Raw genomic sequence first — 16,791 nt, 5'->3', positions numbered from 1 at the left:
GTATAAAGATATTTTCAAAGCGTTGATGTTCTCATTATCATTGCAATGCGTGTGCAATGACGCGTTTCAGTTTGCAATGAAAGGATTTAGAGTTAAGATCTTGTGAGAGAAAAGATTTTATGTTGAGAAGAAGAAACAGTTTTTAAATGAGGTGTGTGATGTTAAATGCAATATTTATTGATTATTTAAAAAATATCCTGTTAACTATAAACTATGACCTAGATTGAATTAATTTAAAAATTATGTAGATGTAAAATGTAAAAATTAACGAAAATAATACAATTATTTTTCATTATTTCAGGCCAATAATTAGTTGAACGACACTGATATCTAAACTGTAAATTGAAAATCTTTAATTATTGTCAAGTATAGATAACCTTAAAGAGAACGAAGTTCAATAATTTATAAATGATAATGAAAATAAGGCAATTATTCTGTTGCATAAGACACGATAAATAAGTGCTTTCATCAGATGTATTTCTCATTCAATTCGTGAACGGACTGTGTATAATACACGAGTGGTGATCTCTTCTCAGTTAGAGATAATTTCATTATCTATAAGATAAGCGTGTTTGAATTAAACAGAAATAAAAAATTGGATATACTTCAAATAATAATAGATTGCATTTCTTTTCTCTGGCAAGCATCATCGTTAATAAAATGTTTTCTCTTCCAATGAAATATTTAATATTTCACGATACTCCGCGAATAATTCCACGTGTAAAATATTTATCCAAGTATTCATATCATTCGAATTTAAAATTGAATGGTAAGTAAATCCAAATTTAAATTGTAAACGTATATTAACAAATAATACAAAGAATGTGTGTTTATAATAATTTTAGTTAAAAAATATCCAACGAAATTATTATACATCGTTCAAAGTAGACATCTGTGCAGTAATCCTGATTTTAACAAAAAATCTGCTTACATCTGTAATCCTGGAATACCATTGAGAGATCAAACGATCGGTAAATTGTTAGAAGAAGCTGCTGAAAAATGGCCGAACAACGAATGCATCGTTTCTGATCATCAAAATATTCGATTAACATATTCTGAAGTGCTCCTTCGTGCTGACAAATTAGCTGCCGGATTGAAGAAATTGGGATTGAATAAAGGCGACAGAATTGGGATATTTGGGCCGAACGATATCGAATGGTTTATTACGTTTCTCTCGGCTACTAGATTGGGACTTATCACTGTTGCTATTAATTCTGCTTATCAACAAGATGAATTAATTTATTGTTTGAACTTAGCTGGAGTTAAAGCTATCGCCTCGCCAGTAAAATACAAAAAGAATAATTATACGGAAATCATTTTGGGTGCCAAAAAATGTTGTCCAAGTTTAGAACATGTTATTATTTGGTCGGAGGATCATGTAACGTAAGAAACGTCAACGTTAACACTTATCAAATTCACTCTATTTTTTTTATTTTTATACTTCTTCTCGTGTTTGTTATAAACTTGTGTTTTTGTATAAATTGAAAAGTTATAATTAAAATCAATAATTTGAAGGATAAATTGTAACGGGAAATAGGATAGATATTTAATTAGGTTGATGAGATAGAGGAAAGAAAAGTTGATACTCGATCGATTAGGAAATGTAAAGGTGACATTAATTAATCGATTACCTTGTCGTTTTCTCAGTGGTACTCACCGTTTGCTAGATGTGGAATCCTCAGCAAGCAAAATCGAGGTTGAAGCTGTCTCTGCAGAACAAGGTAACGTCTCCTCTTACGACGCCTGTAACATACAGTTTACTTCCGGAACAACTGGAAAACCGAAAGCCGCTTTACTGTCTCATAGATCCTTGGTGAATAATATTGAACGGGTAAGGATTAATTGTTCTACGTGTACTAGATTATCTGAATATGTGTCGAATAAATCGTTTATTCTATTCATTGTTTTTGTTTAAAGGGAATAATTAGAGCTGAAATAAAAGCTGGTTACAAAAGTTGTTTAAACGTTCCATTATTCCACGCATTTGGATTACTTTATGGACAATTAAATACCCTATTATCAGGTTGTACGTTAATTTTAGAATCACGTTCGTTCAATCCTTTAAAATCTTTACAAGTTATGGCCAAAGAAAAATGTGACATTACTTATGGAACTCCAACGATGTGGGTAAGACAATTTTTCTATTTAATCTTATTTCATAAAAATCAATGCACACATTTTTTATCATTAATTATTGTGTTTGTTTTTTCTTTAGATAAACATGATAGACGTTCAACAACAATTACATTTGCCTATAAGACCACATTTGGGTGTAATCGGTGGTTCACCAATATCCTCTGAAGTTTTTCGACGTATTAAAGATGTTCTTGGTATTAGTAATATGAAGGTATTAATAATATTAACGATTCATGATAACAAAAAACTTGCATTATCATATCAGCATATTATACTATATGCTGATATGATATTATGTATTCGTATTAGTTAAAGATAGCTTTTTATAATTAAGCACTGAACAAAATATGGTAAAATTTGTACGATTTTGTTAATCGTAATATGAAAAGATACAAAATTATGCCAATACGTAGATAAATTTTAAAAGAGAGAAAGAGAATAAGAGAAGTCGACGACCCGAGTGGCTCGTTGCTATCTATGCACATATCTTTGCAGCAAGCGAGCCCTAGGTTCGTATGCATAAAAGCTACTCTAAGGAGGAATATTGCCTCGCCTTTTGCTACGATCGATATGTACGAGCTTTCTTTGTAAAATGTATTTTTGGATTGGGCCGATTTGAAAAGTGGATTAACCCATTATCGTTATTACTTTCTTAGAATTTCAAGTGATTCATTGCAATGATTTTAACTTTTATTTTTCTTCGTAATATTTCTAATCATTTCTAATCATTTCCAATCATTTCCAATCATAATTAAAATGAATAATAATCTATTTTTCTTTTTTTGTTCAGACTATTTACGGACTCACCGAATTCTCGGGTATTTCTTTTCAAAGTTTACCCGGAGAAGATAGACAATTGACTGAGAATACAGTTGGACATGTATCAGACAATATAGAAGCTATGGTAAATCTATCTTCTATCATAGTTAATTTTACTTTTCAAATATTTTTTATATTGATTTTTATTACGTGAATAGGTCGTTGATAATAATGGGAAGCCATTACCATTTGGATCAACTGGTGAACTTTGGACTCGAGGTTATAGTTGCATGATTTGTTATTATAATGATCCAGAAAATACCAAGAAGACTTTGACCGAGGATGGTTGGCTTAAGACTGGGGATCAATTTATTTTACACTCTAACGGATATGGTCAGGTTGTTGGAAGATTGAAAGAAATGATTATTCGCGGTGGAGAAAATATTTTTCCTAAGGTAATCTTATTTTTATTTATATAATAATATTTATTATATTTATGTGCTAATTTTTCAAAAAAGAAATTACTATAATTCGTTCGTACGATCTCGATATAAGTCACTGGTATTAATAATATAATTTTATTTTTATTTTTTATCTATGATTTTAATGACAAATTTAACAAAAATCATTTAGGAGATTGAAGACTTTTTACTTAGTCATCCAAGTATAGCAGAAGTTCACTGCATAGGAGCTTACGATGCAATATTTGGAGAAGAAATTTGCGCGTGTATTCGTTTATTCGAAGGCAAGAGTTTGAGTAAAGAAGAACTACAAACATACTGCAGAGGAAAAATAGCACATTTTAAAATACCAAAGTACGTTGTTTTCTTAGATAAATATCCTAAAACAATGAGTGGAAAAATTCAAAAGGGTAAGCTTAAAGAGGAATTGGAAAGTAAAGGAATTATTCCTTCTATGCCGAAATGAAAATAATAAAAAAGGAAAAGAAAATAAAAAGAAAGCGTGTATGAATTCGTAAAATTTGGAAGTATTTATTTTAATTATAAATGACGATATTAATTTTATTAGAATAAGGTTTATTTTTTTTCTTATTTGACTCCTTTTTTCCTTTTTCCTTTCTAATTTTTAATATTAAACGCGGAGAAATTTAAAAATATCGATACGAAAATTTAAACGATAATCGATTCTATCGATAGGTACGTAGTGTTGCGAGATGTCGCCAGGTGACAGATGTATCGTGTGTTTGGCGTCCCTCGTGAAATTTTTAATGGAGTAAACTGTGCTTTTTCGGATTAATTTAAAAAATAATTACAATGGCTGAATATTTGGCATCAATTTTTGGGACGGAGAAGGACAAGTAAGTGTATGACATTTATTCAATTAAATATAAATTACGTATAAACAAATGTCGTGTGCGACTTAACCTCAATCGGTTAATTTTTGTATGCAGGGTAAATTGTTCGTTTTACTTCAAGATCGGTGCTTGCCGACACGGGGATAGATGTTCACGTATTCATAACAAGCCAACGTTTAGTCAGGTAAAAAATAATAATTATTTTTACAAAACAATATCATTATTCGAAATTAAAATTTACCAATGTGTTTTTTTATCAGACGTGTCTACTACAAAATCTTTACGTCAACCCACAAAATTCTGCTAAAAGTGCAGATGGCTCTCATTGTAAGTATATAAATTTGCTTATTTTATTATTACAATTATTATTTATGCACTCTTAATATTAGTTATCACAAATGATTAATCGAATGATTAAATTTATTTTCAGTGGTGGCAAATGTGTCGGATGAAGAGATGCAAGAACATTACGACAACTTTTTTGAAGACGTCTTTGTAGAGTGCGAAGATAAATATGGAGAAATCGAAGAGATGAATGTTTGCGACAACTTGGGAGATCACTTGGTAGGAAATGTTTACATTAAGTTTCGCAGAGAGGAAGACGCCGAAAGAGCAGTCAACGATTTAAATAATCGTTGGTTTGGTGGCAGACCAGTTTACGCTGAATTATCTCCAGTCACCGATTTTCGAGAAGCCTGCTGTCGTCAATACGAAATGGGGTAACTAATTAATATTAAAGAACACTAATCTCATCGGTAGCAAATCTATTTATCGTAAGGTATGTATTCTAAACGATTATTCAATTTTCAGCGAATGTACTCGCTCTGGGTTTTGTAATTTCATGCATTTGAAACCTATTTCAAGGGAACTTCGTCGATACCTGTATAGTCGTAAAAGAGGAGGAAAAATTCGATCCAGATCACGTTCTCGTTCTCGAGGACGCGATCGTAAACGTAGATCTCGGTCTCGCGAAAGAAGATCTAGATCTAAGGATCGTAAAAGACGAGACGATAAAGGCAGGGATGGACGATCTGGACGTTACTGATTATTATTCTTTGATTGTCATTTTTACATAAATAAGTTTATGCATTCAATTTGAATACTTGATTATTATAATCAAGTATCTTTGTTACATAATATGCAAGTTTTTGATCGATCCTTGCTATTATGTAATTTTGACCAAATGAAAAAAAGATAAACATTTATTGATTTACCTATTATATATATATATATATTGTATAGAGAAACAAAAAACAAACAACGCGATAATGCAGATTATTGCTTCTATATTTTTTATCGTAAAACAGTTATCTTGTAGGTAAAGAAAGTAACAGATAAAAAGGGTTTTATGTTAATATACTGAATAACAATTAAGTAATGAAATGTGTAATATAATTTTGCGATTATAAATATGAATTATAAGCTTTTTACGTGGGTTGTATAATATTAACTGTGCAACATGTTGACGAAGCTACGCACAATTTTGTCTATAGTTTTGTAAAAAAAGATAAATTATGAAACACACGATGTATAATTCTTCTAGCAGACTGTTGCTCTTATATTTCTCGAATTATCGTTAATTTGTTTGTAAAAAAAAAAAAGTCATTTGTTATCGACGATTATCATTAATGATAAAAATGGGTAGGGAAAGTATTTGTAATTTCGTTCGAAGAAGATTCCTAGATATTTTTTAAAGGGTTATCATTTTTTGTTCTATCTTACCGACTGAAATTTATCGACACTCATTGACATTACCGACTGTGCATGGTGTCATTTGGTAGGTGCTGCCACTCGATGTCAACTACACGAACTAAAAGTTTCTCTAAAAATATTCATTGATTCGCGATACGGAAGATGCATGTATCTACGATAACATCAATCATAGTCAATTCTTAAAAGCAACATAGAAATATTATTATTGAAAAAACACGAGATGATAGAATTAATTGTAATTCTTTTTAAATTGTTTCTTTCTTTCTTTTTTATTTTCTATAATAATAACAATTAAATATAGATATCGATCGGTTGGATCATTCGAGGTTTTATAAAAAAGATTGAAAAAGGAGGATCGAAATCGATATATCCGGGCACGTGTTTTCAGGTAGATCTAATTGGCCCGAAGGGTTTTGGGAGCAACGTGGACCATTTCAGTGTCGGGTTGTGCATCGAACAGCCGTGCATTACCGCGGCAGATGGTGCTCGTCGTGATTGCAGCTGCTCTCAGAAGAACACCTGCCGTGGCCGTTCTCTTTGCCAACTATCGAGATGCACACCGTATCACTGTCAGTACTTCTCTTCCCTCTCTCTCTCCTCTCCCTTTCTCTTACATTTACTCTATCTTCTTACGTTCACCGTCTGTTGGTTCAACATCGTTATAAGTTAATACGTTCATTTAGCGATTTATTTAACGATTTATCTCGGATACCATTAAACTCTCTCTCGGGATGAAATTATTCCAATAAATTGGTTCTACTCGCAAATTTATCGGAGCTAACAATTTTATTTCTTTTTTTTTTCGAAGGATAAGAGAATGGAAATTATTTTGGGATGTCTGGTAAATTCGCGTAACTTTTATTCTCATCAAATGAATGTTATTTCAGTAACACCGTGATATTCGTATCGGTTAATAAAATGATTGTTCTCTCTTGTCAATTTAAAGAAAAATGTATTGCAAATGAAAAATATTAATAATCAGGTAGTTTACGAGAGTAAATCGAAATATAGTTTGAATTCTAACTCAGACGTATAGATCATCGTTAGGTTGGGAAACATGGTTTATACTACAAATGGATGTCCGGTGGATTTTTACACGCAGCTAATATCGATTCATAAAACTTCGTAGCTCCGGTAATCTCCACGTTGATATCTGTTTTACGATCCCGTCTGCTATATAACCACCAACCATGGTCATAAAGCATCGACAACACCGATCGATCCCAATGATTGGGAGTCATAAGCGAACGAATTTCATTTCGTTCGATTACGATAGGTGCAATTAAACTTCTAACTGCAAATAATCTCTTATATTTATGTTTTAATATTAATATTATTTCGTCTAGTCACATTACATTATAACAAAATGATAATAAATATGCAATCTTATTGAATAGAATTTTCGTCTAAACAAAAACAAAACAAAAAAAATATGACGAAAGAATTAAAGTGAACCGGAGTGGAGCGAAATGAAAAAAAAAAAAAAAAAAAAGAAAGGGGGATGAAAATGAAGGAAGAAGTTGGAAGGGGTTGGAATTGTTGGATAACCGGGCCCACCCAAAAGACCATAATTAATCCTGGCAATCTGCCAGGGAATCGAGTACGTGGTAAGGGTTTACTTGTACCAGTTGGAAAAAGTATATTCTGGGTGAAAATAGATGAAGGAAAAATTGCATGAGTTAATATGGACACTCTTGATCATGATTTCCCTTGTCGAGAAACGACGGGTTAACGAGCTGTCAAACGTCAAACATCATACGTCAAACGTATCGAACTTTTCGCTTTATTATTGACTTCTTCCTTATTTTCTCTCCTTCCTACCATTTCGCATCATTAACTTTGTATCGGTTTGGACGATGACGTCATTAGATTGAATTATTAATGTCAGGAAATGAAGCTGCTATTTATTCGATCAGTATTTTTGTATCCCCTCTTTTTTTTCTATTTTTTTTTTTTTTTTTTGGGAGGGTGGGGGGTCAGTATATATTTAAAAAATAATATTCATTTCCCCGAATAAATTCAACATATATTTAAATTTTGTTTGTTCGATATTATAATAGAGTTTCGTTAGGATTATACAGGATGCATATTCTAATATTTTATCATTTTATTTTCGACGAACAATACACGATATTTTACAAAATATTGATCAAAAAGATAAATAATTTAATATAATAAGAGATAAAATATTAGAATGATCTGTTTTGTAGTTAAAAAGATAGAGGAAATATGTTTCAAAGCAGACCGTATAAGAGAAGTTATGTTCATATGAAAACAAAGAGGGGGAAAAGGAAGAAAAATATGCTCCACAGCAGCCATTTAATCGCGAAACATGAATGCTAGTGCATTGCAAAAAGAGAGAGAGAGAGAGAGAAAGTAAGATAGAAAAGGTGAAAAGCCTGATTGAATCCTGAATATGCATGGGTAAAGCAGCTATGTGTTTGGTTTGTTTTCTCGAATTTGGCGGAGTATCCTTTTGATCGGTTACTTTTGCTTATCATAGATCGATCAAAGAGTATCCATTAAAAAAATGAAAGTCCAATACTTTTCCCTACATTTTCCATTATGTTCAGTTTTTCCGTAATACTTTTGTGCGCGTGCATCATACTTCATCTCTTAGAAATAGTTTAGAAAAAGATGTTTGAGAGATATTTCAAGATGTTCCAAGTATAATTCGCGAAAATATTTTCTCCCCTTTCAAAATGAAAATATAAAAGTAAACAAAAAAAAATATATGAAACGTTATAGAAAAATCTAACTTTTGCGTTTACTTCGTAAAGAGAAGAATCGATAATTATTTATATTAAAAATAATTCGTAATTCGTGGTAATAGATAAATTTCTATAATTTGATATAATCGTTTTATTTCGAGGATAAGAATGATACGTATAAAGTATTTATAATTCGTAATATCTAGGTTATTTCTATTGAGAAGAATATTATAAATCGGTGGCTATCAGATTTCACGCATCCCCGGCTTTAATTTTCACACGAGAGTGATCCTTTCGCAGGCGTACATATCTTTTATCTCGAATACCAGAATATCGATTCTTTTCATCGATTCTATACCGATTATATCGTTTCATTTCAAGCTACGACGTGTACGAATCGAGAGAGAGAGAGAGAGTATGTATTATGCTTACGATGCACCGAACTCAACTGCATCCCGTACCGTAGAGTACTGCACCTATATCGTATCGTATCGTATCGTAACGTACCGTACTGTGTCCGTCCGAGCGATGCATTTTAATGAAATATTTCCAGCTGCCGTTTGAAATGTTTGTAAATTATTTACAAAAGGGAATTTAATTCTCTTTTTATGTATTAACGTATTCCCATATGATATCTATTGTTCGCTTCTTTAATAATTTACATTCTATCTGCACAGTAGTATATATTTACTTCATTTTATTCTAATGGAGGAGAGAACAACAAAAAAAAAGAAACAAAAAATTTTCACAGCGAAGAGATAAATACGTATTATAAAATACATGGTATAATATATTTCATAATTATAATTTTAATATACATATATATATAAAATATCATATTCAATAGAGAAAATAATAAACGAGGGATTTAAAAAATAAACCAAAAAGAAAAAAAATATAAAACGGTCGATTGATTCATAAACGTTCCCATCGATTAAAATCACGATACGAGAATAAAATACTCGCAATAGTATTCGATATAAATTAACATTAATTAAAGAAACATACGTAAGATTGTTCGTATAATATAAAGCAAATAATTTAAATACGATATACCAAGAATAATAATAATAATAATAATAATAATAATAATAATAATAGAGTAAAAAGATGAAAAGTAGGAAGAGGAGAGTCAAATAAAAGCCTACTTGTTAACCGTAATTGTTGTTAGAGAGTTGAAATGAATAAAAGAGAAAGAAGATAAGTTACGTTACTTTAAACGTGAATTGCAAAAGAGAAAGAAGAAGAATAAAAATAAGAAGAAGAAGAAGAAGCAGAAGAAGAAGAAGAAGAAGCTGTGGCACGCAACGTCGTAGTTAAAGAAGAGGAAAAAGATGGGGTGGTGGATGAGTAGGAAGGGGTAGGAGAGGGTGAAGTAGCAAGAGGGCATCGTAGACACTCGCATTTTTTATGGACGAGCAGACCGTCCTCGAGGCTTGGTTGAGGCTCATTTAGTAGAACGTTCTGAATAGAAGAGCCGCACTTCGCGGAGGCTTTTGCTTTATATCTTTCTCTCTTTTTTTTTTTTTCCTTTTACTCTCTCTCTCTCTCTCTCTCTCTCTCTTTCTCTCATCTGCTCTCTTGGAGTACTCTCTCGAGTTTACTCGGACTGAATGCGTCGCTCGTTAGTCCGTTCCTTCTAAGAACGTCCGGCTTCCGTTCGTAATACTTTTTGCGATTTTTCCATAGCATATCGGTAAGATGATTTTTCTATCTCCTCCTCCTCCTCCTCTTTTTCTTCTTTTTTATTTTTATTTTTTTTTTTACTTTAGAACATTTTCAAGTATTATCGATAACCGTCATAATGAAAAACTTTGTTATACTTACCTAGAGTTTCGTTCGTTTTCGAATAATCCAAACGATTCGATTATTTGACGACAAAAAGAAAATATTCTTCTTTTTTTTTTCTTTTTTTTCACTTTGTCGAGTTGTTATCGAGATTTTTTATTGTTCGATTGATCGACGTAATTTATTAATACGATTTAGATGTTAATAGATATTGTTATTTCTTTTTTTCAAATTGTACAGCATTTTTGTTTCAACGTATCGAATGTTCGTGGATCTTTTTTATTTTTTTTTCTTTTTTTTTTGAATTTATTTAGGAAAATTGTTAAGGGAAATTTCCGTGCAACCAAACGTCATTGTTACGTTTAATTAGAATGAATTAGAATTTTGGAATAGTTTAGGTCGGAAGTTGAAATATATATCTCTTGGGTTTTTGGAAAGAGGAGAAACTAAGGAAATGGTATATGGGGTTTGTTTTAGGTATTTGCCGAGGGTTAGAAAAGGACTCGTAGGAAGCGAGAAACCGGAAACGAAGGGGGGTATCTTTTAGCGAGTTGGGGGTTGTTTAAATCAAACATTCCAACCTCTCCTATACAATAGTTACTACAATAATTATATAATAATAATAATGATATAATGATAGTAATGCAAAATAATGGATACAACAATTTAATAAATAATATTTATATTTATTATTACATATAAATTATTAATTAATTATAATATTTATATTATAATAATTTTATATTATTTCATTTAATTATTTAATTATTTAATTATTTAATATTTATATTTATTATTACATATAAATATTATTTAATAAATAAATTCAGACAAATTTAAGAATTATTATTAATCAAATATAAGAAGTGTCAAAATATAAATTGAATAAATTCAAATCAAGGAATGATATAACAATTAAATGCTACCCTTGTTTTAAATAGGATTAATAAAGATTTTATGAAAAGCAAGTTAATAATGATAATAATAATGATAATAATAGTAATAATAATAATAATGAGCTAAGAGATACAGAAGAAGCAATTATATGGGCTTCGTCTGTCGGAAAAGCTGTAGACTGTGGCATGCCGACAAATGAAGGGACAAAGGGCCGCTTTATTTCGGTCTTGCGGCCTCGACATTAACGAGAAGACGACTTGGAACGTTTGAGATAGGGCTAAGGTAACAATAAATGGGAGGACTCAATTTTTTTAAACGAGAGAAGAATCCTTTTACTTTGTCGCATTATTTGGGCAATTTTTTTATTTACTTTTGCCTACGAATTCGGATTTCTTTTAGTTCGGGATTCAGTTGGAATAAGCTCATCCAACTGTTCTTCTTTTCATAAGGGAAAAGAAAGAAAATAAAGTAGAAGAAGAAAGAAGAAGAGGAAGATGATGATCGAGTAAAAAAAGTAATATGGAAGAAGAAAGAATTAGAACACCAATCCATTTGGGAAATCGAAAGGGAACGGTTTGAATGTGTTTTGCGATATTTTTGTACAATCAAATTTCTGAGAATAATATCTTCGAGGAGTATAGCAATTTTTATTCAAACGTGGATTATTATGTGAGAATAAATACAAGTTTGTAGTTATAGTTAGTCTGAAATATTTTGATTTCACATTAGATTTCAATATAATTATATAAATTATATTAAATAATTTATTATACATTTATAATATTCCAGGTCTTAATTAGAGTGTTAAATAATTATTAAATTGTTAATTAATCGAAATAGATGTATAAAATTGTTTAAAAATAGAAAGAATAAAAAATCGACGTACCGTTTTCTTCGAAATGAACTGTTAATTGTTCTCGGTGAAAGTTTTTTCGATCGAATGTTGTTTAATAGGAATTTCCTTTTACGGAAAGTCGTTTAAATAAAAACAATATTTATAATTTATATTATCGAATTTCCGAGGTCGCATTACGTCAGTCGAACGGCAGATTTCGAAGGGAAAGGTACTCGGCATACATAATCGGTGTTTTTAGATTACAGTAAACATTTTTTTCGACTAATTAACATTCATTTCAGTTATTTTCAATACTATACAAGACTCTAATAATATACTTACGATTTTTATAATAATTTTTCACATACACCCACATCTTGCATGAATTTTTTAATAACCAACCAATCATATTCTTCCATTCTTTCCATTGTTTTATCTTTTAATTGTAATTAATCTTTGATAATACACTCGTTTTATTTTTTAGTGAACTTATTATACTTTTTTATTATACTTTATTATTTATATTGTACATTATTTAGTTGTGATATTAGGGAGTAGTTCAAAATTATTGAAATTTTATTAATATATTTAAATATTACTTTTTAAATACTTCCAATAATTGTAATTATATTTTTAATTGCGTATTATTAATTTATATTCAAAAACAAACGACACACACACACACCTTAGAGTACGAAAGAAGTTTGAAAGAAATCTTGTAATTCGTTAGAGACAGAAAAACATAGATTCGTCATCCAACGGAAGTTCGGTTGGTTGGTTGTCCTAAGGGAGGAGAAGAAGAAGAAGAAGGAGGAGGAGGGGGAGGGGGAGGAGGAGGGACACTTCTTAGACTTAGCAACGATTTTGATGGAACGTTTTTCGCGAGAAGTAAAAGAAACGAAGGGTGGGAGATGAGAATGGGGGTGGAGGGAGGGTGGGGGTTGCAACAACCATTCGTGATAGCTTTTTGACCGGTCCTTTCGTCGTACTTGGATTCCCTTTCCGGTCGTCAGAGTAAGAAAAAAGGTAGGAGAGAAAGTAGAACAGAGATAATAAGGCAGGAAGTATAAAGGAAAAGAGCTTTTGCTAGGAGAAAAAGAGAAAGAGAAAAGATTAAGAGTGGAAGAATGAGAAGAGATAGGGAATGGGGGGATGGGGGAGGTGGGGTGAGTAGGGTGAGTGGGGTTGGGGGAAAGAAAAAGAACATCCGTTGTAACGTTCATCGTCATAGTCGTCGTCGTTGTCGTCGTCGTCGTATCTTTTACGAGGCAGTCTTTTCTGATATCGTTCGTTGGAAGACGATCGTGTTTGCGACACGTCTACACGACTCATTGAAAACCTATTATACTACTATTTTTCTATTTTTCTATTTTTCTTTTTATCTTTATATATATATATATGTAGTTTGCTGTTTATTTTATAAGAATTTATATTATATTTTTTTTTTGTTCATTTAATTATTTTTAATATGCATTTTTATGCATTAGTATAATGTAATATGTTACATATTAATTAATAGAATAATCGTTGATATTTGAAATGATCATTATTCGTGCGATAATAAAATATTATTATGGAATAATCTGAAATTAAGTAGGTTTCTTTATTTTTTTTGTATAATATATTATCTTTATATATATATATATAGTTTGCTGTTTATTTTATAAGAATTTATATTATATTTCTTTTTTGTTCATGTAATTATTTTTAATATGCAATATTTTGTGCATTAGTATAATGTAATATGTTACATATTAATTAATAGAATAATCTGAAATTAAGTATGTTTTATTTCTTATTTTTTTGTATAATATAATATATATCAGAATAAAATATTTTATACTTTGATAATAGTATTTTATTATATTAATAATAATTCTTTATTTCTCTTTAGTATTCTCTTTAATAATCGAGTTGGAATATTTAAATATTCATTAATTTTGTAAATATATTTATATAGTTCTTTTATTTATTGTTAATTTCTATGTATGTATTATCTATTTATTTAAAATTATTTGTATGTATTCTTTTTTCTCTTTTTTATATATTAATTAATTTATTTATTTATATTTGTATTATCTTTATTTTTCAATATTTATTCTGTTTACGTAACAATAGGTAATTCCAGTCGATGTTTGAATAAAAAAAATAAACAAATAATCGTTGTTAATATTTTAAGATACATGATAGGTTATTAATAATAAATTATTAACGTTTGATCTTAATGAAAACTTTGAATGAAATATATATCGTAAATGAGTTCTCTCTTTTTCTCAAATATTGACGACATAAATCGGTAGTTGTATCTTCGATCGTTTATAAGAGGTAACTCACAACGTGTGCACGTGTTAGAAAGGAGAACACACGTGTGTTGAATCTTTTGGATCCTTGTAGAAGTAGCCCCAAAGCGGTCACGTTTCAAGCGTTATTAAACGTTTCTTATCAAACACGACCTTGATATCGATTCCTCTTACCTTCCACTCTTCTTCAGTCCGTCGCGAATCGAATCGAATCGAATCGAATCGCGAAAGTGTAAGACGTGCATAGAATTTCTTACAAACGTTTAATCCATCCAATCGCATCGATTTATGCAACTTCGTACAAAAATAAAAATATAATATATTAATTTCTCGTGTTATTTTTCTTTAAATAAAAATAAATAAATAGGTCAGAGTAGATAACGAGAGGGTGGTGGTGGTGGTGGTTATTGTTTTAACGTCATTAATAAAATGATAGTTAATTAAATTTGATGTATATTATTCGTTGCAATAAATGCAACATTTAACACCACGGCAATACGTTTTCACGAATAAAATGTTTAATTATTGAAAATCCAGGTTTTCGTACGTTTTGATTAATAAAATGTTGAATTATTGAAAATTCATGTTTTACTTGGACGAGCTCAATTATGGCACGAATTTATCTCGGCTCTTTGATTTTTATATTAATAATATCCAGTCGAATTGGATATCGGTGTAGTTTGCGTTAAATACTAATAATATTTTTGCTTTTATATTTACAAAGAAAGGAAAAATTGTGATCTTTTTGTTTCGACTTGATCGAGTAGTATAATTTAACGAATGTTCATTAACAAACGATTCATTTATTACCAACAGATCTTCAGATGCGTTTACCTCAACGTTCCGAAAAATCTGCTTCGACGTTACTCGCGATTTATCGATAAAATTTATTATATTGTTAATCGTGTAAAATGCAAGTATTGCCTGGTAGTAAATGGTTGCATAATTCAACACGTTTACGAAACATTTCTTATCTTATCTTAATTTCATAATTTCTTGAAGAAAAAAAATAAAAAGTACCTATTTAATATTCGATTGAAAAATCACAAAAATTATTTTTTAATTTAATTAATTATTTATTAATCCTATCGTATTTCAAATCAAAATTTATTCTCGCGCGATTTGACGTAACAGGATAATCCGATCTTAAAGAAAGAAAAAAAGGAAAAATCTCGTTGTTTATCGTCGATCATTTTTAATATTGTAAAACTTGAAAGTTAAACATTTGTATCGGTCAGAAATACACGAGAAACTTTTCTTCGATAGTTTTCAATCTCTTGGATAGAATAGGAAAACGATTTTCTTGTGCAGTTGCCTACTATGGAAAAATGTAGTCACTTCGAGTTAACTCTATTCTCTCTTTCTCTTTTTATTTTCAAAGAAAAAGAAAAAGAAAAAGAAAAAGAAAAAAAAGAATACGTTAAAAGTGGGTGGTGGAAAGGGGGGAAGGAGGGGGATGGAAAAAAAGGGCTGGTCGAGTCTCTCGCGAATAAAATCTCTCGCAGGGTTGTTCCCCGCTCGATTTATTTTCTTTCTTTCTTTTACCAAACGAAGGGTGGAAGGGGGTGGGGGGTGGGGGTGTTCTAAAGAGGTCGTAATAACTCTCTTAAATTCATAGCTGGGGCCTCTTAAAATTCCATCGTCTCTCAGTGGCGCGTTCGTAGTTCGCCGGCATTGTCGTAGCAATTTATTGCGAATCCCCAAAGTGTCGTGAGCCCTTCGTTCGTTCCTTGGTTCGTCCCTTAGTTCCTCGGTTCATTTGATACGTCGACGTTCTCGACGTTGATGAAAAAAAAAAAAAAAAGAACGAAAGGTAGGAGAGGAGGTTTAAAAAAAGGGAATGGAGAAAGATGACGAGGATTAACAATAATTTAACGACAAATCGAATAAAAAAAAGGACAAATATATGAGATAAAGGGAATCAATGTGAGCTATGAAGAAGAATAAGAAAGAAGAAGAAGAAGAAAAGAAGAAGAAGAAAGAAGAAGACAGGTTGAGTTTGAGAGCTTTGTCCGGAAGCCGAAACCTGTGTTTTATCTCCCAGTTGCCGAACTTTTAGTCCTTCCTCATCCTTCCTTCTCGACGTGGTCCTTGACAGGAAAGAAAAGAGGCCAAGAAGAAAGAAAAGAACCTTTTCTATATCTATATCTTTACGTTTCCATGTGTTTGTTCTTGTTCCACGTGTCTGTGAGAGAAAGAGAGAGAGATGTGATATAAGTTGCGAGATAAAAAGGAGGAAACGAAGGTAGAAAATGAATGAAAGAATAAAAAAGAAAAAAAAAAGAAAAGAAATGTCGAGTTAGAATCGCTGGCGTGGTAGGGTAAAAATAGTTTTTT

General features: G+C 30.8%; 2 protein-coding genes across 2 annotated transcripts; both read left to right on the top strand.

Annotated features, from left to right (window-relative positions):
* The first annotated feature begins 660 nt into the window (after positions 1-660).
* LOC122515603 (medium-chain acyl-CoA ligase ACSF2, mitochondrial) lies at positions 661-3,926 on the top strand. Its single transcript, XM_043633004.1, has 8 exons — positions 661-769; positions 846-1,383; positions 1,648-1,831; positions 1,918-2,127; positions 2,216-2,347; positions 2,927-3,040; positions 3,114-3,350; positions 3,529-3,926. The coding sequence occupies exons 1-8, from the start codon at positions 661-663 to the stop codon at positions 3,820-3,822; spliced, it is 1,818 nt and encodes a 605-aa protein (XP_043488939.1). The 3' UTR covers positions 3,823-3,926.
* Positions 3,927-4,063: 137 nt separating this feature from the next.
* Positions 4,064-5,734, top strand: LOC122515616 (splicing factor U2af 38 kDa subunit-like). Its single transcript, XM_043633020.1, has 5 exons — positions 4,064-4,213; positions 4,307-4,394; positions 4,471-4,537; positions 4,641-4,929; positions 5,021-5,734. The coding sequence occupies exons 1-5, from the start codon at positions 4,170-4,172 to the stop codon at positions 5,253-5,255; spliced, it is 723 nt and encodes a 240-aa protein (XP_043488955.1). The 5' UTR covers positions 4,064-4,169; the 3' UTR covers positions 5,256-5,734.
* The last annotated feature ends 11,057 nt before the right edge of the window (positions 5,735-16,791 follow it).

Source organism: Polistes fuscatus, unplaced genomic scaffold, assembly GCF_010416935.1.
Source record: "Polistes fuscatus isolate 324 unplaced genomic scaffold, CU_Pfus_HIC Scaffold18, whole genome shotgun sequence".
NCBI classification, from domain to species: domain Eukaryota; kingdom Metazoa; phylum Arthropoda; class Insecta; order Hymenoptera; family Vespidae; genus Polistes; species Polistes fuscatus.
The sequence above is the reverse complement of the archived record's forward strand: the minus strand, read 5'-3'. Positions and strand labels throughout refer to the sequence as shown.